Raw genomic sequence first — 24,507 nt, 5'->3', positions numbered from 1 at the left:
TTTAACAGTGTACTTTATAAATAACATAATTTATTAAAAGAGAAAATAGTATTATGGCTCTTATAGGTATTATAATCACTCATAATAGCTCTGTTATTAAATAAGGAATTCTAGTGATTACTTATAAAATCATTTTTTTAGTAACTCAAAGAAATATGTAGTAACTTAAAGAAATAATATATATAATTTATTAATGAAATATTATAAAGATTTGTAAGAGTTTTTATAATATTATATATACAAAGATATTGTGATTAATTCTGACATTATATATTATTTCCTGAGACTATTACATAGTTCTGTATATTATTTTATGTTCAAAATTATAATTTTAATCAATTTCGATTAATATTAATCAGCGATTAGACATTAATGTTATCAGTAATTTGTATTCATCAAATAATAATAAAATTATAATTTTATTTATATATTAAAAGCATAATATCAAATGCTGTAATCAATCAAATATAGAATATTTAAAAAATAAGAGAATTTTTACTTTGTTCTAATAATAAACTAGTTTTACTCTTCATGTTAGCAATTTTTCCAATAAATTAAAGTCAATCAAATTTGATTGAAGTGGCCCTGAGTGTATACATTGTAGCAAGATTTGTTGTCTACAATATGAAAAAAACGAAAAGCAATAAGCTTATCTTAAAAATAATAGTTTTACATTAAGATAACGCTAAAAGAACGTATAAAGGTAGCGTGTATTTGCGAAAGAAAACTTGTGGAAACAGAAATTGTGTTTCTCGCGTCAACTCGATAAGTCCGTACATTATGCATATGATCGGGATTACTCTGATTCGTGTACTTGCCAGGTCATAAAATTAAACAAAAAGGTAAAGTACTTGCGTGCATTTCTACTTATCAATGTAAATATAATTAAAAAATGATAGAATATAGCGTATATCTAATATTTTTCATACATAGCAAAAATAGATTAGTTGTAGTTAATTATAGCTGTGAAAATTTATATGCGGCAGTTACATTTTAGCAACATACATCTGACATTTAGCTATATATTCTTACTGTGTAATTTTTTTCCGTGTAAAATTCAAGTTTTCTACTCAAACTCATGCTAAACTATTTGTGATTTATAGTGCGGTTCGTACTCTTGTGTTTAAAAAAACATTTTGTTATGAATTAGTATGAATAATAAACAAGTGGCACATTATATATATACAAATGCGTGTTTAATTTTTATTTATTTTTCATTTATTTTACAAATTTTATATGAATAAAAAATTTCCTTAAACTATTTCAAACATGAGGGAATATTACGTATAACGTTTAAAATAAATTACCCGTATATTTAAAAAAAAATTTATAAAAATAACCTTTAACCTTTGAAATAATAATCTTTCCTTAAATATATTTATTATAACGACAAATTCAACATTTCATGTAAAATATATGATAAAGTTATATTCTAAAAATGCCTTTTTTTCAGAAAAATAAGCTGGAAATAGGATTAATTATATTTCTCCAGTATTTTCTCCAATTATTAAACAATATTTTTCAAAATTTTATTTTGCACATATATCTAAGATTATTTACCACATTGTTCTAATTTTACTGAAATGTTATTTTGAAATTAATTGCGCAAACTGTTATTAGTAATTTACAATACGTCTACATCTATTTTTTTTAATACACCTTTCTACATAATTACAATATATTATATATATTATATTGTTGCGCCCGTTAGATCGATCAGCTGTTCTGGGCGATCGATATATTGATTTTTCGAGGAGAGCGTTGTCCAGCTCTAAACGCTTTCCTCCAAAAATCAATATATGATCGGCCAGGACAGCTAACCGATCTAACGGGCGCAACAATAGTATATATATTATATACATATATGTATATTTTGCAAGATTATAATTACGAAATATATATTTTTATACAAGTTTTCGTCATATAGTTAATAAATGTTATTTTATAGACGCATGTCTATTTTAATATTACACATCTGCATTATATAATATATGTATACCTTTCATATTATCACTTTCTTATGTAATCATTGTCATTTATTTGTCATGTCTTTATATTCAATGTTTCTAATAGATATTTCTAATAGAAAATAATGATTTGCAGAATTGTCTATATATTATTATTTTGTACTAAAATACTACAGATAATTGCAAAGATATGTGTCCATGACTAATATTATGTGAAGCAAATGTCAGAGTTGTTGCTCATTGCACATATATTTTTGCACTTATCTGGTATTTTACAGGAAAATGACGACACACACAGGCCTGCGCAATGCTTAATCTATCACATTTTATCAAGTATACTTGAAGGCAAATAAGTTAGAACATAAGTAAAGTCATACCAACAAATCTTATTAAAAATTAACTCTATATTTAATCAAACTAGACACGTGGACATTATTGATTAGACGAATCAATATCAAGATCGATTCAAGACTTCTACTATTTAAAACTCGTCACCGAACCAGCCGAACGGAACGTAACAATTTTATTTTGGAAAATACGTACTTGGGACAATAAAGAAAAAACGAAACACGATGATTGTGACCGTGACTCTGGTGCTCTTAACCATTCTTCTCATTGCTTTCGCGTTGCGTCAGAAATCAAATCAATTACCACCAGGTAATTTAATTTCCTTAATTTTCTCACTGAGTGTCACTTTGACTTCTCACCAACAATGACTGTTATATTTTTGACTGCAATACAATTTTACTTTTTACTACTTGTAATTTAAGAACATAGAGTTTTTTACTTGATAAGGACCCAATAGAAGGCTGAAACTTTGTAGATTTTAAATAAATCTATGCCAGTTTGATTGATTACAAATCCGTTATTCTTAATTGTTTAATTACCACTGGCGACAATAAGTTTCGTTATTATTATTATACTTAAAATATACTTAGCACTTCTTCTGTATGTTTTCACTTAGTACTTGTAATCTATTAAAATAATTGTAACATACAAGTAAATATAACGTTAAAAATATACCTAATAATAAAATGTGCGCCCTCCCCCCCCACACACACACACATAGAAAGAGGTGGGAGAAAGAGACTCTCGAAATTCATCAATTAAAATACAGTAATAAAATAATTCTCAAAAAAATTAAATAAAAGTTATTTGTTTTTATTTCAAAAAGTAGTTTTTGTCATGGTCTACAATGAATATGCAGGGAATATTGAATTCTTTACGACTTAAGGCTTACTACACCTATTACAGATCCACCTATTACAAAAATACTCAATTGAGTTACAGCTTCAAATTTAAATCTTCATTGTAGAATGAAACTTTGAGATATATATCACAAAACTTAAAGCCGGTCAATCGGAGATTAGATTTAAACAGCCACATGTTTGTAAATCTGTTAAATCACTAACGCTGTCACCCAAACGTAGTGTTAGTGACCGCATGACAGGTGATTATTTGATCTCTGATTGACTATATTTCTTTGAAAAATTTTTTGCAACAATTAGTATCGTATGAACAGAAGGAGAATATTTTAAGATACCTTGCACCTGTCGCAATCATTAAATATCTTATATAATTTCTACATTCAAAAATCCGTAATTTAATTTCAGGTCCCTTTCCTTGGCCGATTATTGGAAATCAGTTGTACTTACAAAGATTAGAGAAAAAACTTGGTGCAAAATATTTGGCTCTTATGGAACTCAGTAAAATGTATAACAGTGGCGTCATAGGTTTGCAACTAGGTAGTATGTATACGATCGCTGTTTCGGATAGCAAGCTCGTGCAACAAATCTGCGTTAACGAAAAGTACGACGGGCGTCCTTTTAATGAGTTTACGAAGCTACGAAATCTGGGAATGAAAAAAGGTAACGAATCCTCAATCGAAATTCGTCGAATACTAAATCTTTGATTGAAAATCGACTTAAACATTTTTTTATATTTCAATAACATATATAACAAATTGTATTCAAAAAAATCAATGTCAATATTTTTTATTGAATAAGAAAGAAAGATTAGATTTTTATACTTTACATTATTTATCTAAGCGTGCATTTATTACATCTCGCCCTTGTCGAAAATTCTTAATATATCTTTATAAGTAATTTTATGACCTCTGTATGAGTTATGTGAGATCTAGAGATATTGTAAATTAGTGATAATATATATTTATTGTCATTTAGGGAGTGGACTTATTTAGATTTTGTAGGAAACCTTTCGATTAAATTTGACTCATGCAAGAGTCAAATAATTATAAACGTTGTTATAAATAAAGAGTCATATAATCTTAATAAATAATTATAAAGATTGTTAAATATGAATTAATAAAAAAATCTTTGGTATTAGGGCTCACGATGAACGATGGTCCGGAATGGAAAGAATTGCACAATTGGACTGCACGTGCTCTGAGAAATGTCGGTTTCGCTAAACCAGCGATGATGGACCTGTTCGTGGATGAATTAGCGATCATGATAGAAAAACTGGGAGACGGTGGCGTGCGACGTTTACGACCCGTATTCGCGCCCGCTCTGATTAATGTTCTTTGGATGCTGGTCTCAGGAACAAGGGCATCTGCTAATCCTTCAAGGTATGTAAAATTATTGTCGAAAAAATCGAAAAATATCTTTTTCTACTTCCGCGGATTTATTATCGAGAAATCGAGGAAGGAAATTAGTTGTGATCGCGTTCATTGGTTTTACGATGCTTTTAGGTTACAGAGGTTCATACAACTGATGGATCATCGTTCAATACAGTTCGATACGACCGGGGGGATTCTGTCCGCTTTTCCTTGGTTACGCTATATCGCACCAGAGATGTCAGGCTATAACATGCACCTCAGGATAAATGACGAACTGAAGAGCTTCCTAATGGTGCGCGACCTCGATGATCTCAAATTTAAATTTTAACTTCTTATTTACTGACTAATTGACTATTTCGTATTTTGTGTCTGCAGGACAATATCACTGAACACAAAAAGCGATACATTGAAGGGAACGAAGCCGACTTTATCGATTTGTTCATCAAGGAGATGCACAACAGCAAAGGACAGCCAGACAAAGCCAATGTGTATGAAGGTGCAAGCTTCAATTACTTTCTTTTACCAAGAAAAGTCCAGAAAATGTCGCAACAATTCTTTCGGATATTCGTGGCGAAATTAACTCTTTGCTTCGCATGCTTCGTCGGTGCATTAATGAAAGCGTCATGCATACGAGAGAAAGCATTATTTTTATGAGCTAGAAAAACGCCCATTATACGCACGAGCACATCTATTTTGTTCTTTTCAGATGGTAATCTAATTGTGACATTAATTGACTTTTTCATCGCCGGTACCGGCACTACGACAGCGACATTGGATATTCTCTTCTTTCAAATAGCTAATCATCAGGACGTGCAACGCAGATTACACGAGGAGATCGACGCTGTGATTGGTCCCCATAGGGTGCCCACTTTAGAAGACAGAAAGAAGTAATTTTATGTTTTTAAGAAAAGTACAATTGCTTTTTCTAATAGAAGAAAAGTACCAATATCGGCATATCGTTGTTTTTTGAATAGTATTTTTTAAACATAAGCTAAAAATAAAAGTTTAAAAACATAAATTCGGAGAATTAGATAATGCCAAAGTAACCAAAATTATTATAATAAAGTTAAAATGACGTCAATTTGATTAAAATTTGATGTTAAGACTCACAATCAGTTAAATTAATATCATTTTACTTTTATCGTGATAATTATGTGTTACCTGGATGACTTTTACTATATCAAATGTAGTAGTTTTCGTAATTATAATATTTAATTTAGAAAATATCGACTTAATGACATTAACCTTGATATGTGTTCTAGAGATGAGAGTCCTGATCAATATTTTTATTAATTAATTGGCGATTTTATGTAATTTTTTAAATAAATCTATATAAAATTTAAAAATATTAATCTTATCTGTTCTTTAACTCAGATAACACCATGACCTTTATACACGTTGTAAAGGTTATGATCTTGAGTTATTTTCAAACAATTTTAGTATTGTTTATTAAAAACATTATTTTAACATTTTCTTATGGAATGTTTGTAAAATAAAATATAACAATTCCTATTTTCAATAATGATAATTTACGATTATATCATACTTTGTAAATATTTTATTATTATATGATAATTTGCCATATTGTTATTGTTTTAAAATAGAATATAAATACTTGAATTTTGCTTAAATATTTTAAAATACAGCCACATAATTGCAACATTACAGATTTTATTCCGATATTATCATTATTTCTAAAAAGTGTACCATACAGCCCATACAGCACAGAAAGATTGCAGCAACATTGTGGCAACATTTCAACGCAAGATTGCAATATTGCATAAACGTTGTGAAATGTTGCTGCAAGGTTGCTGCAAGATTGCAGCAATGGTAAATGTCCGCTTTTAGAAATATTGTTACGTAATATTTTAGCAATATTGCAGTAAAATATGTATGCAATATTCAGAAAAAGATTATTTAAAATAATTTATCTAATTTTAAATAACTATTTTGAATTTAACAAATACAGAGTGATTAGTGAAACTTCAACCAAAAGATAAACTTTGCAAGTTTTGTCTTTTATCTTATATAAGTACATTATAAGATGAGAGAGACAAAACTTACAAAATTTATCTTTTGGTTGACGTAATCACTCTGTTGTTAAATTCAAAATATAGTTAGAATTGATCGGATGATCGTTTGGTTGATGTCACTACCCACCAAACACCAAGTTACATGTAACGTACCTGTTAGTTGTAATTTCCCACTCAACAATGTAATTGTAATATAACACGTGTGTTATATTGCAATTATATTATTGAGTGGGAAATTACAACTAACAAGCACGTTACATGTAACTTTGTGTTTGCTGGGTATAATCACTCTGTACTTGTTAAATTAAAAAATACAGTTATTTAAAATAATTTTGAATAACCTTGTACTCTGTTATACACAAATCTACATAATAATAGTTTTACACACAAATTAAAACTACTCCAGAATGCATGTATTTCCATAGATGAAAAATTTTAAATAATATAGAACGATCACTTTTACATTATTTTTGAAAAGTTATATATATTAATTTATTCAAACTGTATTGAATATTAATTTTATCTATTTTCACTATTTTAATAATATTTTAAAATGTTGCTGCATCATTGCTGAAGTAATATTGTAAAATAATGTCTTTGCAATATCTCTGAAACATTACATCGCAATATGCAATGTTGCAACGTTGCAGCAATGTTGCTGCAAGCTTTTGTGCTGTATGGGTTATGTATAATTATATATAAATGGATTTAGCTTTTAATACTCTATAATTTTTATTGTTACAAAGTTTTAAAATTTTGTAAAATAAGAGGCGCATGTGAGAGTAAATAAAAAAAATTTTAAGTTTTTGAAAAACAACTTTATTATTGTGAAGAGAGTATAAAACTTTTGTATAGAACATTTTTTCATAAACTTTATATTTTTAAAAATATCCGCCAAAAGTGAAATAGTTCATTATTTTCAAGGAATGGTTTCAACTCTTAAACGCCGAAATATGCCGCTAAAAAATATAGGTGTAATATTTTTTTATGCTCTACAACATATCCACAGCTCATTAAAATCGGTGAGGGACACTTTCGACCGTTTCCTTGTCAAAGATAATTGTGTAACATTTAATAAATGTGTTTCTGATAAAACAGCGGATATTTTTGCGTATCTGATACATAAATAAGAAGTTTATAAGATGTTTTCTGTAACACTTTGCAAAAGTTAAAAGGATTCTGTTCAGTGTTGTGCTGTGTAAAGAACCTATGCACATATATTGTATCATATGTTGTATCTAATTATTATTTTTAGAGGAAAATTATTTCATTTATAGACTTTTTATGTAAAAAATTATTCAAACGTTCGGTTTATTACATGTCAAATTTCGAATTAATTACAGAATGCCCTACACGGAAGCGATAATGACCGAAAGTCAACGCATCCGGAACGTGGGACCTATATTGCCACCACATCGCACTGTCGAAGATACAATCCTTGATGGTTACAAGATACCAAAAGATACTATGGTTCTTCTGAATGCGGAAAGCAACAATATGGACCCGGAATTATATCCTGACCCAATCTCATTTAGACCGGAGAGGTATATAAACAAGGATGGCATATATCAAACACCAGAAAACCTTATATTGTTCGGCAAAGGTCAGAAAATTATTATAAAATTTATAAAAAGAATTTTTATAAAGTTTTTGCATAACAAAACAGTTATAAAAAACTTAAACGTCGTAAAAACTTTTGTGAAACAAAAATAATCACTTATATTTAAGCCTAATTGCACTTAAGTCATTCTTGTATCACATCGTAATGCATGTGTGTAATTAAGATTTACTTATTTTCTTTTTATGTACTTTATAGTACGACTAGCAAATTATCATAAATATTTATATGCTCTAGAACTCTAGATAGTCTAGATCGCTAATTTATGACTTTTGTATGAAAAATGAATCGCGCTAAATATTCGGTTTCAACTATATTTTGGAATCAAGAAAATAATGATGACAGTATATTTAGCGCGTACGCGGAAAGAATTTTCTCTTAAAAATTACCCTGAAAATCGTGGTAATTGTGAGACAACGTAAACTTTGAAGAATTTTACCATACTTTTAACAAAATTTACTAAAATTTACTAAAATTTAGTAAAATTTTAATAAAATTGAGCAAAGTTTTAGTAAATTTTGTTAGAAGTATAGTAAAATTTACAAAATTTTGCCAAATTTTATTAAAATTTTAGTAAATTTTGTCAAAAGTATAGTAAAATTCTTCAAAGTTTACGTTGTCCCACAATTACCACGATTTTCAGGATAATTTTTAAGAGAAAATTTTTTCCGTGTAGGTTGATTTCCGTTACTAATATACTAATGATGGAAATCATTAACACTAATAAAAGTAGAATCACATTTAAGCCCATTTCTACCAACGTAGATTAACTTTAATCTTGGATTAACTTTCTCTTCATCTTTTTCTAATTTTTGGAACTAAAATGAGATAACCCATATAACATCGGATATTCTATGTATATGCATTTTTTTTTCATAATGTGAAAAAAATATCTTGTATATAAAGTGTATATCCATTAATGTATTTGATATGTATATACAGCGTACAATGTTAAATGTATATACATCTCACATACATGATTCGAATATACATTATGGTATATAAAGTGTATATCCATTAATGTATTTGATATGTATATACAGCATACAATGTTAAATGTATATACATCTCACATACATGATTCGAATATACATTATGGTATGTAAAATGCATATCCATTAATGTATTTAGTATGTATATACAGCGCACAATGTTAAATGTATGTACATTTCATATGCAAGATATTTTTCCTTTATAACATGAACTTGTACGCTCACGCGTAAGGAGTAATTCTCGCAATCACCGCTAGACGGTGCAACTTAGCCCTTTCTCCGGAGTCAAGTGATTCTCTCTTGAATATATAAGGAGGTTACTTGCAACTCCGCAATCAGATCTCGAATCTCATTTTTATTAGCTACCGTGCCTCGAGTACGGTACCGTACCAACACACAATCTCCACAAATTTGTATCATGTGTATTCTATGTACATCTTATGTATATATACTATGGACATATGTATAATATTATGCATGTATTATGTACATTCTATGTTCATGTTATGTTTATAAAATGAATGATAAATGGACATACATTATGTATATACATGTAATATACGAATCATATACATGTGTATATACTTCCGATCTGCAATGGATATTTTCCTTGTAACATTTCATATGCAATGGATGTACGGTGTAATACAGAACCATAGTATATACAACACACATAAATGTATATACATTGTATATCAAATTGTTTTGTGGGATATATTTAGATACACATCTGGTTTTATTTGCATATACATTTTACATTCTTTGTATGTATATTGCATCAAGTATATACATGGAATATATATACAATATACTATCTAATGTGTGTACAAATGTATATATATAATATATACATATTACATATAATAATGTATATACAGAATATACATACATACAATGTACATATTACATACATATGTATATACTATGAATCTTCTATGTACATTAACCCAGTTTCATTTGCACATACATTTCACATTCATTGTATATAAATAACATGAAGAAAGTATATACCTGGAATATGTAATATACATAAATGTATGTACAATGTATGTACTGAGTATATTTTTATGTTTTGTGGGAAGTAAGTTAAATCGAGATTAAAGTTAATCTACGTTGGTAGAAACAAGCCTTAGTATCGTCGCCATTTTCTTGATCCCGAAATGACTAAAACTAGATATTAATATAGTTTAGGCTTCACATAGTTCCTTGATTACTTTTATCAAGTTATTGGAATATTGAAGCTAATTTTCTTAATTTAACGCTTATATTCTCTACTCGTTAATTAACTAATTTTGATCAAACTGAAAATTCGTGAATTAATTACTCTCATTCATATTTTATGATCTAAAAGAAGTAATTTTTTTCCTTTTCCATAGGAAAGAGAAGATGTCTTGGAGAAATTATGGCAAGATCAGCAATATTTCTCATATTTGTCGGGATAATGCAGAAATATTGTTTACTTCCGGAACCAGGTAAAGGATACATTAAAGGGGAATTTATTACCGGATTGATGCGTGAACTGAAGCCTTATAAAATGTTAATTGTTCGGAGATAAAATAACATTATACAATATTTACTTAAATGAGTTTCTTGTTTAAAAAACGTTTTCAATTAATTTTATCAGATTAATAAATATTAATTTGTAAATTTGACTATAATTTTTTTAAACCGGCATAAGTTTTGTATTTAAATAATACATTTATATTTTAAAAAAATTATACAAATATACAATTAAATTATCTAATTACTAAATTATTAAATTCATAATTATTCATAATTATTCTATTTTAACTTAAAAAAATACTAATAATACTTAAATATATAACACTTAATATTGTGTAATTAGAACTAAGATTGCTTAGAAAAAAAGATTAACTTTGTGAACTGTTTATAATTGCACATCCAGATACAAATTATATTAATAAAAAAAGCATTCTGAAAAAAAGTTTTGTATCCTTTGTATAAAGTCTAATTTATAAACTGATATTAATACGTGTAATTCATTTTTGGAAAAAAATTTCCAAATCTATGAAAGAAATATATACAAAATCGTATTAATGATATGTATGAATGACTTTGAACTATCGACCCAAATAATTTAATTCTTCGATTTATTCTCATTTATTAATTTCTTTAATAACAGAAAGAAAATATTATTAATAAAATAAAATAAAATTTTAATAAAAATATTTTTAAAATATCGGCAATAGTTCCGAAAACGTCCAATCTCCAATTTAGTTCAAACTTTGAAAATAGGTTTCTTTTACAAAAAAAACATATTTTTTTAAATATTGATCAGTAAGAAATCTATAATTTTTTAATTTTTATTATTAATGTAGAAAAAATTAAATTGCACAATCATTATTTTCAATCTTAATTTCCAAAATATATATATTTTATATCATTTAATAATACTTGAAATGGATCTCTTTCCATTCTTTTCACTCTATACCGACTTAAATATTCACACATGATCTATTAGTATTTTCTCTAATGCCATCTCTATTTAAACAAGCTTGTAAAGCGCGTAAAGCACCACAATAACTCAATAGTTTGTGTGTAAGCTCCACTTTCCGGATCCACAAAATTCTTTAAGTGATTGACAGTTTTATGTATGTAACCATATTTCCTTAAATCCCTGTATCCCTTCCAACAATCAGTATGAATTTCTGTACCTACATACTTTGGTATCAATAATAAAAGATCTTATCTTTAACTCGTTTATTTTCGGTACACATTTCCAAACAAAGTTGTCTCTGCGCTCTATCATACCTGAATAAATGTGTAAATAATTTTAACATTAAAATAAGAATTTAATATAAACACACAATCCAGCACAATCTTAGAAACTAATATTTTAAATATGTATTTTCTATTACAACTAAAAAAGCATACCAAATATTCACAATCCTTATTCACGAAAACGTCTTTTTTGAAATTTCCTCCGAGTACTCAAGCAGCATTTTTCGGTTAACTTTCCGACTATGGACTACTTTCCTACTAATCACAACGCGTTGTAAGTAGTCCAAGAAAGTTAGAAAATGTAACTTTAATTAAAAAAATAATACTAACGTTTTTTGGACGTTGTCTTATGTTAAAATTACGACGTGCCTTTTTTATCACTTTTCCGACGTCAAATATGAAACGGTTTAAGTTTTATTATCTGACGTTAAGGTATTTAACGTTCGCCTGACGTTATACCCAAATAGCACTGAATGTTCCAAGGAAGTCCATTTTAAATTTAATTCAGATCCGCATGTCCATGGACATAAAATGGACATTCACAGAATATCTATTATTGAAATTAAAACGGATGTTCTATTCAGAACGTCCTATGCTCGATATCTGATTTATGTCCGCACTTGGATCTTACTTTTATATAATTTATCTTTATTATTTGTATTATGTAATCTAAAATAAATATTGTAAATTATATATATATATATATATATTATTTACAATATTTCTAGTTAACATTAATTTATAAATAATAATAAATTATATTATTTTTAATTTTCAAAAGGTTTATTTTAATTGTTCTACTTTTAGATATAATATGAAATATGTAATATGAAATAATACGTATTATTTTTTTATTTATTATTAACATTATTAATTATTTGTACTTTTTTAAATGTTTGTTATAATATATTATTGTTTCTTTTTCGTTCTTTATTGTTTCGTTTTTTATTTTCATTTCTTTTTTTTTCTTTTCGGTTTTTTTTTCTTTTTTTGACCAAAAGAGAGATACAGCAATTGGTCTGAGTCAAGCGCTGTCTCTGACCTAGTTTACACCGAGCACTTGGTACGCGTATCAAATAGTAAATAACTAGTGAATGTGTTTAATCATTGGCTGATCAGCTTTTTACTACTTGATACGCGTACCAAGTGCTCGGTGTAAATTAGGGCTTTGTCTAACCAATAGCATAATGGGCGCTAGACAGAGAAAGAAATTGACCCGAACCATGTCTCTTCTTTGTCTTTCTGCCGGACACTTTTCAAGAGCTTTTTGCAGGAAATGCGCAGTCCATGCTTTATGTCGATGATTTTTACAAAATTTGGATTAACCCACTATTGCAGCAAGCTCTTTAATTGAAAAAGGCTCAAAAGAAATAATCAAACGATATTAGGTTCAAAATTTGGTTTATTTCGGACTTTCTATGAATGTCCGAAATTGTGACAAACGTATATCCCATGGACGTCCATCGAATGTCCGACGGATCTTATTTGGACTCTTAATGGACGTCCAAATGTTTAGAAGCGGATATCCATTGGACATACAATAGATGTCCTTGTGCTATCTAGGTATTCTGCACCACACTTTTCGAGCGACTTTAATACGTAATTCCCAACGTTAAGTTTGATATAGTGTGGAATGCCGACTTCGTCATTTTCATTCCTCAAAGAGGAAGATAAATAATCCACCATTTTTTAGTATATTTAGATTAATATTTTTTAACGCATTTTATTAACAATTTAAAGGATTTAAATAATACGTGTTAAAGTTAAATTTGACAATATGTCTATTTTAAAAGTAATTTTGATAAAAAAAAATAAAAATCTACATTTTGAAAATTTCAGTTATTTAATAAAATATTTAGTAAATTGGAATATTTTAGAAGGGATTCGTCTAATTTCGACTTATCATTTCCACATTTATCAATAAAGTTGGTTTTGTTATAAATTTTCAGTGCTGGGTTCGTGTATTTGTGGCAAAATTACAATAGCATCAAAGACTACGCAACTACATTTTTTCTCCAAAGCCATTATTACACCAATGCCGTTATATGGTTTGAATAGAAGCACGAAAACTACAACTAAAATATTACGAGTTGTAAAAAAATGACCTCAGGTCTAGCAGAATGTACAAAAGCAAAGTTTACAAAAATTACTTACACCAACGTTAAAACTGGTGAAAAAAATGTAACCTCAATTTAACTTATATAAGTCGGCTCCCAACGTTGGTATAACTTAAATTTAATTCCCCAAAAGAGGGTCTAAACGACGTAGCGAAAACGTTGGATACCAACGTTAAGTGTGTTTATCTTAACGTTGGGTGGACGTCAAAATGCTGCTTGGATAATTTTACACTCATTAATTTCTACAATTATTCCAGGAGCACCGATTAGTCTTTTCGTTTTGTATTGTCTATCAAGAGCTATGGTACAAACTTTTCTGCAGAACGAAAATCTGTCTGCAATTGTTTCACGAAAAATCGTCTCATTATCAATGAGACTACATTCGTATTTTGTTTGCTCAAAAGAAAATCGCCATACAAAAGCAAATGTTATTAATATGCAACTCTCATGACTAATGTGACAGTGTTCGAACCATGTATTGTGTGCTGCTGTTATGGAATGGTCATATTTTCCAGATTTGAAACACCGAAAAGAACCTAAATTACCTCTTGTTTTGACATAAACCTTTTTTTTCTCATGTATGTAGTATTTGATGTATTGAAACGCGTTGCTGTAAATATGCATAACACTTTAAATTTAGTAGATAAACTTTGAGAATATATGTATAAAGACGAGAGAGAGAGAGAGAGAGAGAGAGAGAGAGAGAAAGAGAGAGAGAGAGAGAGAGAGAGAGAGAGAGAGAGAGAGAGAGAGAGAGATAAAAAGAATTGTGTTGCAATTTGCGTAATTTCATAATTTTTTTGCATCTAAAATTCGGATAAAAAATTGTGAATTTACGCAATTGCAATAAATTTTTTCTTATTTTTCTTAAATATATATATATATATGATATACATGGAACGTGCAACTGTATGTTTTATAGATAAACAATGGATCTCATATGGAGTGCATTTGCTGATACTATGGATATACTATGAATGCTAATTTAAGTACATGTGGATATCCAATGGACATTCAATATCCATGAACATATATATATAGTGTATATACATTGTTTATTTTTGTGCTATTTGGGTTACGGCGTATATTAAGTTTTGCGTGAATTTACCTTCGATCTTAACTTTGTGTATGCTTACTACGTGTACATGATGACCATTACGAAGCAATTCTTTAATCAAATTCACTGCCCAAATATGATGACTAGTTAACGGAATAGGTTCCAGCAATAAAATCGACAATGGCTTCGACGTTGTTACAAAACCCATTAAAATACAAAAACAAGATGAAACAATAAAATAAAATAACTTAACATTGTTACGAAAAGCCTCTCGCATTGTCTTTCAATCAGATCCTAGGGCCAAATATATTGGTACATCTAATATAGTACCCTCCTCTTCTCATTTCAAGATAATAGTATAATATTGTTTCAACAGAATGGCAAAATGACACATTGACATTTTCTCGATTTACTTAAATAATTATTATTTAAAAAGTTAAATAATTATTATTAAAAAATGCAAAAAATGCACAAATATTGTGTACATAATACTCAGTATCTATTCATGCCTTACTACTGTCATTAAAAACAAAAACGTTTGCATGCAAAAGATCATTTAATTAATGTGGATCATTATGTAATATATAAAAACAAAATCATTCTTATTTACAGAAAATTGTAATAATTTATTATGGTATCGAAAACAGAATCTTTACTAGCAAATTTAGCAAAAATATTTAAGTGATATAAAATATAATTAAATAATTAATAAGTTTGATATGTAGAAATGCAATTAAGTTATGGAAACAATCAATAAACGAGCTAGTTAAAACATAAAAAAAGACAAATTAAAAAAAATATTTTTTATAAAATTACATGCTAATATGTATTTTTTTATTATAATATCTCTTATAATTGTTTTCTAAAAGAGAAAGAAAGAAAGGGATATATAACATTTGTACAATTAATATTATATTTTCTAAATTTGTTCATTAATTTTCATTTTTTAGATTAATTAATATGAATAGCCGTAATTACATCCAAAATCTGTTAATATTTAATTCGCTTATGCCTGTTTGCTTTTACGCAATTTTAATGCGTATATTTGATTACAAAAAAAACTAATCAGTATTTTTATTACAAAGAATATAGTTAATAATATTATACTAAAATTAAGAAATAAAAATGCATAAACGTCGATCAGATTTTGTTCCACCCAACTCTGAGATCTAAGAGGTGTTGCTAAGCTTCCATTTGGATGACGAACAGAGTATTCGATACCCCAAACTGCTAAATCTAATGGCGGTACTGGCCGATCTCGGAATTCACTAGATAATTGTTTTATGTTTTTCATATAACTGCAACAAAAATGTTTTATTATTAATAATATAATACAAACTTACACATAACTAAAGAAATAGCTATACATGACAAAACAAAACAAAATTCAAATTTCAAAAATTAATCATTTTATAGATAATTATTTTAAACCAATAGATAATTATCTTAGACCCTTTTAAACCAATTATTTACCGTATTAGTTTACACAATTTTTTAAATAATTATACTATTAATTTAGTGCTTAAATAATAATTATAATATTAAAACGTAATCGAAGTATAATACCTTTCATTGTAAAGTATTTCTTCAACTGCGTCTAATATAGTTTGCATAGACAAAGTGTTAAAATCCAGATACACGGCAATGCCTTTAGATAATAATATTTGTGTATTGGATTTTTGATCCATGAAGAAAGGCATTACAATTATCGGTACACCATGCCATATGGCTTCGTGCGTACTGAGAAGACCACCATGCGTCCAAATTGTTCTTATATTTTTATGAGCTAAATATAAAAATTTATTATACTATAAAATTTTAATTTCTAGCCATTATAATATCATATAAATTTTATATTAATGTAAACATTTTATTAATTGTAAATATCCTAATTAACATAACAAAATAATATTTTTCAGTCAACAACTTTGTCACAAGTAAATTATTAAAAATCTTTGTTTTAATAAAAAGCTTTTTTATTATAAACAAACAGATTAAAAGTAAAAGACCAATTTCAATTTTTTATCTATAATTAAAAGCTAAAGTTAGCTTAGATAGAAAAAACTGTAAGCAAAAACAAAATTATGCTGGGGGTCTCGTCCGGATGGACTTTTAACTATGTAGTAGTGCATCCCTGCACGTCGTATCAACAGAATTTTAAAAATACAAATAAAAAAGCGTCCTAAGGGCCTACTCCAATCCGTGCGCTCCTTAGATACACGCGCGTCCATAGATACGCGTACGTCCGCCATAATTCTTCATTATTTTTCTGTTCGTCGATCAACACACATCGACACGTCAGTCTTTTCGTTTCTATTTGCTAAAGTTATTCCTTTTCTGAGACTCATTATGGGTAAGTCCTCGCGGAGATACCGTTCTAGATCTCCTAGAGTTACAAACGGCACAAGCGTAGTTCTCCTCGGGATTCTTCAGGCGATGGAAGAAGATCGCGTAATCCGGAGAATATCGAATCGCATTCCTAAGAAGCCTCTATTTCAGTTTCTCTGGATTGTATCCTGGAGCTCCTAGCAGATCAAGGAAATCGGATCGCTGCGATCGAGGCGAATTCGTATGTTCCCGCGGTGTCACTGTCTGATGCTCCGGCGGATACTCCTCCCCCTCCTTCTCAAGGTCAGCGTCCAGCGGCGACATCATGGTGTCGCAAAAAGATCCCAGAGCCTGTAGAGATCGCAGCTGAGCTGTCTCAGGCCCCTGTTTCTGTCCCGTTGCAGCCCCAGCCGGAAAAGGCTGCGTTGTTGCAAACGATTGCCTCTGTGCTGCAAACGGAAGGTAAGCGCTTACATGAGGTCTCGGACGGTTCCTATGAACCGGGGCGTCGTACCAGGTGCGTTCCCTTGTCAACCCTTTTTGTTGGTCCATCCACAAATTGGCATAGAGGGAACGATTCCGATCGAGTCCTCGATAGCGTTTATTTATTACACCTTCCTTCTTCCGCTTTGCTCGTGACACCGTTCACAATGGTTTTCCGGACTCTCTGAGGACTCATTTACTTTCCGAGCACGAGGTTAAGGGCGATCTTTCGATTCGGGCCCTCCTAAAATTAATAAAGTTTTACTACCTATCTTGAAGATTTCAGCATCCGCTTTGAAGCGAGACGAAGCCCAGGCTTCGCATCATTCTCAGCTTGCGGCGGCTTTGAATGCGCTCGGCTTAAGAATTTCGTCGTTGATGTCAGAGAAGATAGACCAGGAAGAAGGAAGGAAGGCCCTTCTACATGTTGCTGAAGGAATCCACTTACTTGCTGACCTTCAGATCTTTCTGGGCAAAAATACGGCAGACTCGGCCCCGATTGACGAGTAGCTCTTCGGTTGCTCTTTTTCAGAGGAAATCAAGGAGGCCAAGGCCTAGGAGAAGGTTGCCAGGGAGCCCCAAGCCCAAATCCCTCTTCAGCAAAGCAGCCTCTCACCAACTTCGAGTACAGCCACAACCCAAGTCTATTTTGACTCCGGGAAACTCGCCAGAACAATCCTCCACCTCGACGGAGTGAGGCTCGGCAGTCGAGAGACAGTTCTTGGAGATCAGCTTTTCGCTCCCGCCATCGTCGTTAAATGGTGACACTGGCCGGTAAGCTACTGAATTTTGTTCATGCCTAGGAACGTATTACTTCGATTCCTGAAGTTCTCAACGCCGACGAGGCTATAACATTCCCTTCTCTTCTCCACCATCAATACGTCCGTTTTCTTAACAAACCAAGCTTTATCTTTTCAATCAAAGCCCATTGCAACGCGGAAATCCAGCGTCTCATCAATAAAGGTGCCATTGCTCAAGTGGAGCTATCGGAGGATCAATTTCTGTCTTCTTTTTTCTTAATTGAAAAAGCTTCAGAAGGGATGCGCTTTATTTTAAATTTAAAAGATTTAAATTTTTATATTTCCCCGCCCTATATTTAGTTGGAAGATTGGCGTACGGTTGTTCGTCTCATGCTGCCGGGATCGCAGATGGCCTCCCTCAACCTTGAAGACCCTTATTTTTTGGTCTCGATCCACCCGGAGCACAGAAAATTTTTACGTTTTCAATGGAGGGGGAAAAACTTTTAAATTTTCAGTTTTACCTTTTGGACTCGCTACGGCTCCTTATATCTTCTCTAAGCTACTTCGTCTTTTTGTGGATTTCTTTCAAGCCCAAGGTCACGAGTCAGGCCTCTACCTGGATGATTTTCTCTTACTTGTTTCTTGCAATGCAGCCTGTCCTCTTAATGTCCAGGCTCACATCATTAATTTTCTCTCTGGGCTTTACTATCAATTTCCGCAAATCGAAGCTCGAACCTTTGCATGAGCGAAAGTACCTGGGCTTCATCTTTAACTCTACTCAGCAGTCGGTTGCCATTCCAGAGCAACGTTGTCGTAATCGTTACTCTCTCGTGTCCAGCTTATCGAAAAAATCTTTTTTGAAACAAAAAAACTTTTCGTTTTAAGACTTCGCGAGTATGATTGGCTCTCTTGTGTTTGTTTGTCCAGCAGTTGAGTACGGCCTTCTTTATTCTAAGGGCTCCGGCAGACGAGCGCGATTTCCGTCGCGCGCGACGCGCGATATCCAATGGGCGTACAGAGATGAGCGGAAAGGCGGTCGCTCATTGGACATCGCGCGTCGCGCGCGACAGAATCGCGCTGGTCTGCTGGAGCCATAAGACCTTTGAGAAAGAAAAATAGCAGTATCTAGTGGATATTTATGTAAATATCCACTGGATATTCTATAGATGTCAACTGGATATTGATCTACATATCCTATGGATATTTATTAGATTGCATATTGCGGACATCTGGATATTTATAGCATGTCTAATGGATATTTCCTATATTCCATAATGGATATCCCTAATATCTGTCGAGGATATCCATTAGATATGTAATACATATTATGTTCTGTGTGGGTGCCTTGGAAATTTTTTCAGATGCGTCTTTCACCGAGTGGAGTGCTTCATGTCTATAGATGGTGATCTGAAGAAGATAGTCATCTTCATATTAACGTTCTCGAATTAAAGACAGTTTTTTATGCTCTCAAGTCCTTTGCGTCCGCATGCAGACACTATGACTTCTGAGGCTCGATAACACACGACTGTTTTATCGCATATCAATCGTTTTGGTGCTGTTAAATTTCCTCTCCTTTCGTCGAAAGGTGAGGAAATTTCTTTTCTTGCAAAGAATATCTGGCAGTGGTACGAGGAGAGAAATATCTTTCTTTTTGCATCCTATATATCCTCGTCAGAGAGTGTTGTCGCGAATAGCGAATCTCAGTGTTTGGATACAAATACCGAATGGCCTTTGTCAGAATTAGCTTTCAATAAAGTTTTTCAACATTTTAGCCCTTTCAAAATCGGCCTTATTGCTTTCATGATAAATGCCAAATTCGACACTTGCGTTTCCTGGCTCCCAGACCCCGGATCTTTTGCAGTCGACGCTTTTACTTTTTCTTGAAAAGGTTTTTTCTTTTACGCCTCCCCTCATTTCATCTTGCTTTCCAAAGTGTTACGCAAAATTTTTGATGACAATGCTGTAAGTGTTGTTATTGTGCCATAGCACAATATTGGCCTTCGCAACCCTAGTTCCCTCTTTTCCAGCGTATATTAATTGAAAAATCTCTAATATTCTCTCCGTTTAATAATCTTCGCTTCGCCCCTCTTAGGTCCTAACATCCAGCAGCAAACTTTCTTTCCCTGGCGGCAGGGAATTTATCCGGCAATAAATTTAAGTAGTACCGGCTCATATTCCTTTCTTAATACTTTGAGATCCGCGGTATCTTTAGTTTTCGCAAATGAGATTAGCGATCACCCTTAGTACAACGCTTCTGCAAGGGAGCGGGTGTTTTTAAAACCCCCGCATTCTAAATATGATTTTATATGGGACCCAGCACCAGTAATCGCTAAGCTAGGTTCTTGGTTCCCTCACCAGATCCTTCCTCTGGATTTTATTACGGAAAAGCTCGTGTTGCTGCTTACGTTATGCTCTGGCCAGCGTTGTCATTCGTTGGCCGCGATCAAGGTCTGTCAAATATCTCTGAACTTTGTTAAAAAATTTTTTATTTGTGTAATGGATCGTTTAAAAACTTCGGTACCGGGTCGCCCTCAACCCTTATTTTCTTTTTCGTGTTTTTCGGGTCATGATAACTTATATTTAGTGGCGCTCATTTCAGATTGTCTGGACCGTACTGCGAGCTTGCGGCCGGAAGATTATGATTTGTCTATTGCTTTAAAACAACCTTTTGGACCGGTGAGAAGCCAGACTATAGGTCTTTGGATTCGGAGAGTTCTCGCGGTCTGTGGGATAGACGGCTCTTTTACGGCGCATAGCATCCGCCACGCGTCTACATCCCTTGCAGCCAAACAAGGAGCTCCTGTGGACCTTATATTATAAAGAGGGCCGCAAACTGGTCAGGGGAGTCGCATTTATTTGCTAATTTTTATAATCGTCAATTGTAGATTCTGACGCATTCGCTCCATTTCATTTGCAAGTACCTCCTCTGCATAGTCCTTAACTAGACAATTTTTTCTTTCTTCTCGGAATTTTTTTTTCTCGTTTAAAAAAAAGCAGACGTGTCTTTACTTCCGTTACTGCGGCCAGTTAATTTGCGCTTTGAACATCTACATAGTTAAAAGTCCATCCGGACGAGACCCTAGACATAATTTACGGATTAAACAAACTCACCGAGTGAAATTCGATCGTAATTATGCTGGGGGTCTCGTCCGGATGGACTTTCCCACCTTGGTTCCTGCTTAGCTTTCACCTGTTCCCACCCAATTTTTCGAGTTTACGACTTACTGGCCTTTATTGGTTTTGAACTATCAAACTTCACTCTGTGAGTTCGTTTAATCCGTAAATTACTGAATATATGTGACACAGTTCAAAATATTATTTAAAAAGTTTTAAACTTTTACAGATTGCTGTATCATTGTATTTAATTATTTCTAAATTATCTCAAATTTTAACATAATTTTCTTATTAATTTAAAAGTTGTTTAATTTTTTGGTCACTCTCAATTCTTATGTAAAGAATCAAAGGATATACTTAAAACTTTGCTTTGTGGCATCCATTTCACAATCATTGTATTGTTCGGTATTTGAAATGGCACTTCAATCTCCAATTTCCATAGTACTCGTTGCTTCAATTTCGATAAAGCCTGCATAACGGCCTTGATTTTGTCTAACCCAATAGTTTTCCATTTTACATTTGTTCCTAAATATATTACGATAGCTCCATTGTTTGCTCCATCAAGAAATACACGTATATCCTGCAAAATAATAATAAAATGAACATTCGATACGTATGAATAATCAATAATATATAAAAATATGTATTTTATAGTTAAAACATCTAAGTAACTGTCGTAACCAGTCGTAAATAATAGATTTTCAAGTAGATGTCTAATTGTAAGTAGAAAGTAATCATCAAATTTATTTAAATAAAACTTATACATTTCTTATAAGTCATCGTTAAAAATTAAATCCTATTGTATTGTCTTTCTTATTTGAATAATATATACTGTGTAAAATTTATCTTCTACTTGAAATGTTCTCATAATGTGTGATTAATTAATAATTTATTAATAAATAAAAATTATAATATTTTTTATTTAATTGCTCTATTTATTTAATTATGTATCTTAGTTTAAAAAGGAAAGGTAAGTTCTCTGAAATCTTTGGATATAGATAATTCATAATTCGGTCTAGGCTTCCATTTCATTCCATTTCTGAGAAATTCCGTTTTCTTAGAATATACAATTTTTTCTTTGCTAAAATATTTTTACACTTATTAATTTTTGCTAGTTCTTAAATAAAAAAAACAGTTTCTCTTACCTCGGGAAGCGATTCAACTACCTCACCAGAAATTGGTTGTACGGCCTGGACATTCAATCCTGCAATTTCCATAGTGTTTGGTGGTAAGGGAATTCCAGACGAAAATGCAGCATGAGTATTAAGTAATAAAATATTAATTCTGTCTATTTCTATTTCATGTAATGATCTGATCGCGTGACCTACAAATTTCTCAGCAAACTGTTGAAGAGTTGGAAAATAATAGTAATGTCGTAAGACATCACTTGAAATGTAATATAAAACATTCCATGTTCTTTGCCATAAATTTACGGGTTTTATCATGCTTGTTAGAAATGGTCGAACAGACGGATAATTTGGACCACCAATGTAATCTTTGAGCCATGGTGCAGGGCCAAACGGAACATATCCTACTACAGGTGGTTTACCTTTAGCAATCTGAAAAACAATTCCTACACTGGAAAAAAAGTTTTGTTGTTTTATGAGAAATTTTGGTTGATTCAACCTGTCCGTTTGTTCGAAAATGAACGATACAAATTTTGTAGTTGGAATTACCAGAGGATTCTGGTTAATTCCATTCTGTTTGAATCTACCAGAATTTCTTGTTAATCTTACTACATCGTTTTGTTAGGTTTACAAAACTCTACAAAAATTTCTTGTTAATCTTATTATATTGTTTTATTAGGTTAACACAATTTTTTGGTTAAAAAACGAGTTTGGATAGAGTTTTTAAAATAATAACAATATATCTTGGTTTAAAGTACACTGCATATATTTTACATATATTTTACTAACCTCTAAAAATCTCTATATAGCTGTCGAAATTCCATTCGCGCAGAAGAGAAGACATTTTTTCGTCCGCCATGCCGTTGAACAGAATAATGTAAATACACGATTGTAAGATACACGAAACAAATATAAAAGCTACCTTATGGGTACCGCGTGATATTAGTATCGCATCGATACCGCGTTGATTTGCGCGAGATTGGCATGCACCGACTTGCGCTGCGAGAACGAAGGCGCCAGCATTATCGCTATTTTTGTAAATATAACAAGAAGTTTTGTATTATTTTGTAGATTCAACAAGAAGTTTTGTAGATCCAACAAGAAAAACTTAATCAAATCCTTATAGTACAGTTAACCAAACGGTGTAGTTATAAGCTGTAAAATCTTGTTATGATAACCAGAAATTCTGTTTCGTTTAATAAGAATATGCTCAACCAGAACCGTTTTATTATTATAATAAAACCATTTTTCTCAGTGTAATAAAGTGACAATAGAAAATATAACAGTAAAGAATTGTTATTTTATAAAAAATAAGATAAACAAAAATTAGTTAAAAATTTATTTTTATTAGCAGTAATATAAAACTTAGAAGTAATACCTAGCACTACTTCTTGTTTTACCAAGTAGAGCAAATTAAAATAAAAACGTTTTGCGAAGTTCTCAATATTTAATAAGAAATTAATTAATAAAAACAAATCAGTTTTAGCAAAAAGCGACAACCTAATACATTTACATGCTTATTTACGATGCCTTCACGACTGCACGAGATTATTTAACAGTGTACTTTATAAATAACATAATTTATTAAAAGAGAAAATAGTATTATGGCTC

General features: G+C 31.1%; 2 protein-coding genes across 4 annotated transcripts; one reads left to right on the top strand and one right to left on the bottom strand.

The window, feature by feature from the left end:
* The first annotated feature begins 716 nt into the window (after positions 1-716).
* LOC118645013 (probable cytochrome P450 305a1) lies at positions 717-10,802 on the top strand. 3 transcript variants are annotated; one of them, XM_036285238.1, is made up of 9 exons: positions 717-842; positions 2,389-2,624; positions 3,581-3,835; positions 4,314-4,554; positions 4,678-4,837; positions 4,921-5,041; positions 5,252-5,432; positions 7,922-8,122; positions 10,565-10,734. In XM_036285238.1, exons 2-9 carry the CDS (start codon positions 2,540-2,542, stop codon positions 10,662-10,664), a joined length of 1,344 nt encoding a protein of 447 aa, XP_036141131.1. In that variant the 5' UTR covers positions 717-842; positions 2,389-2,539; the 3' UTR covers positions 10,665-10,734. The 3 variants fall into 3 exon arrangements, with proteins under 3 accessions (XP_036141131.1, XP_036141130.1, XP_036141132.1); XM_036285237.1 differs by having other exon boundaries at positions 718-842; positions 7,922-8,181; positions 10,565-10,802; XM_036285239.1 differs by lacking the exon at positions 2,389-2,624 and having other exon boundaries at positions 718-842; positions 7,922-8,181; positions 10,565-10,802.
* A 5,197-nt stretch (positions 10,803-15,999) lies between these two features.
* Positions 16,000-24,130, bottom strand: LOC118645015 (UDP-glycosyltransferase UGT5-like). The gene is made up of 4 exons (XM_036285241.1): positions 22,915-24,130; positions 22,127-22,349; positions 16,671-16,890; positions 16,000-16,402 (listed from the first exon to the last, which is right to left on the bottom strand). The coding sequence occupies exons 1-4, from the start codon at positions 23,212-23,214 to the stop codon at positions 16,111-16,113; spliced, it is 1,035 nt and encodes a 344-aa protein (XP_036141134.1). The 5' UTR covers positions 23,215-24,130; the 3' UTR covers positions 16,000-16,110.
* Positions 24,131-24,507: the final 377 nt, after the last annotated feature.

This window comes from Monomorium pharaonis, chromosome 4 (assembly GCF_013373865.1).
Source record: "Monomorium pharaonis isolate MP-MQ-018 chromosome 4, ASM1337386v2, whole genome shotgun sequence".
Lineage (NCBI taxonomy): Eukaryota > Metazoa > Arthropoda > Insecta > Hymenoptera > Formicidae > Monomorium > Monomorium pharaonis.
Note: the sequence above shows the minus strand (reverse complement) of the source record. Positions and strands in the feature narration are given on the sequence as shown.

Excerpts from the sequence above, each read along its gene's own strand:
- LOC118645013 (XM_036285237.1), top strand. The coding sequence starts at position 2,540 with ATGATTGTGACCGTGACTCTGGTGCTCTTAACCATTCTTCTCATTGCT. Across the intron at positions 2,625-3,580 it reads ATCAAATCAATTACCACCAG|GTCCCTTTCCTTGGCCGATT; the intron begins GTAATTTAATTT and ends ATTTAATTTCAG. Across the intron at positions 3,836-4,313 it reads AAATCTGGGAATGAAAAAAG|GGCTCACGATGAACGATGGT; the intron begins GTAACGAATCCT and ends CTTTGGTATTAG.
- LOC118645015 (XM_036285241.1), bottom strand. The coding sequence starts at position 23,214 with ATGATAAAACCCGTAAATTTATGGCAAAGAACATGGAATGTTTTATAT. Across the intron at positions 16,891-22,126 it reads GCCACAAAGCAAAGTTTTAA|CTCATAAAAATATAAGAACA; the intron begins GTATATCCTTTG and ends TTTTATATTTAG. Across the intron at positions 16,403-16,670 it reads GAAATACTTTACAATGAAAG|TTATATGAAAAACATAAAAC; the intron begins GTATTATACTTC and ends TTTTTGTTGCAG.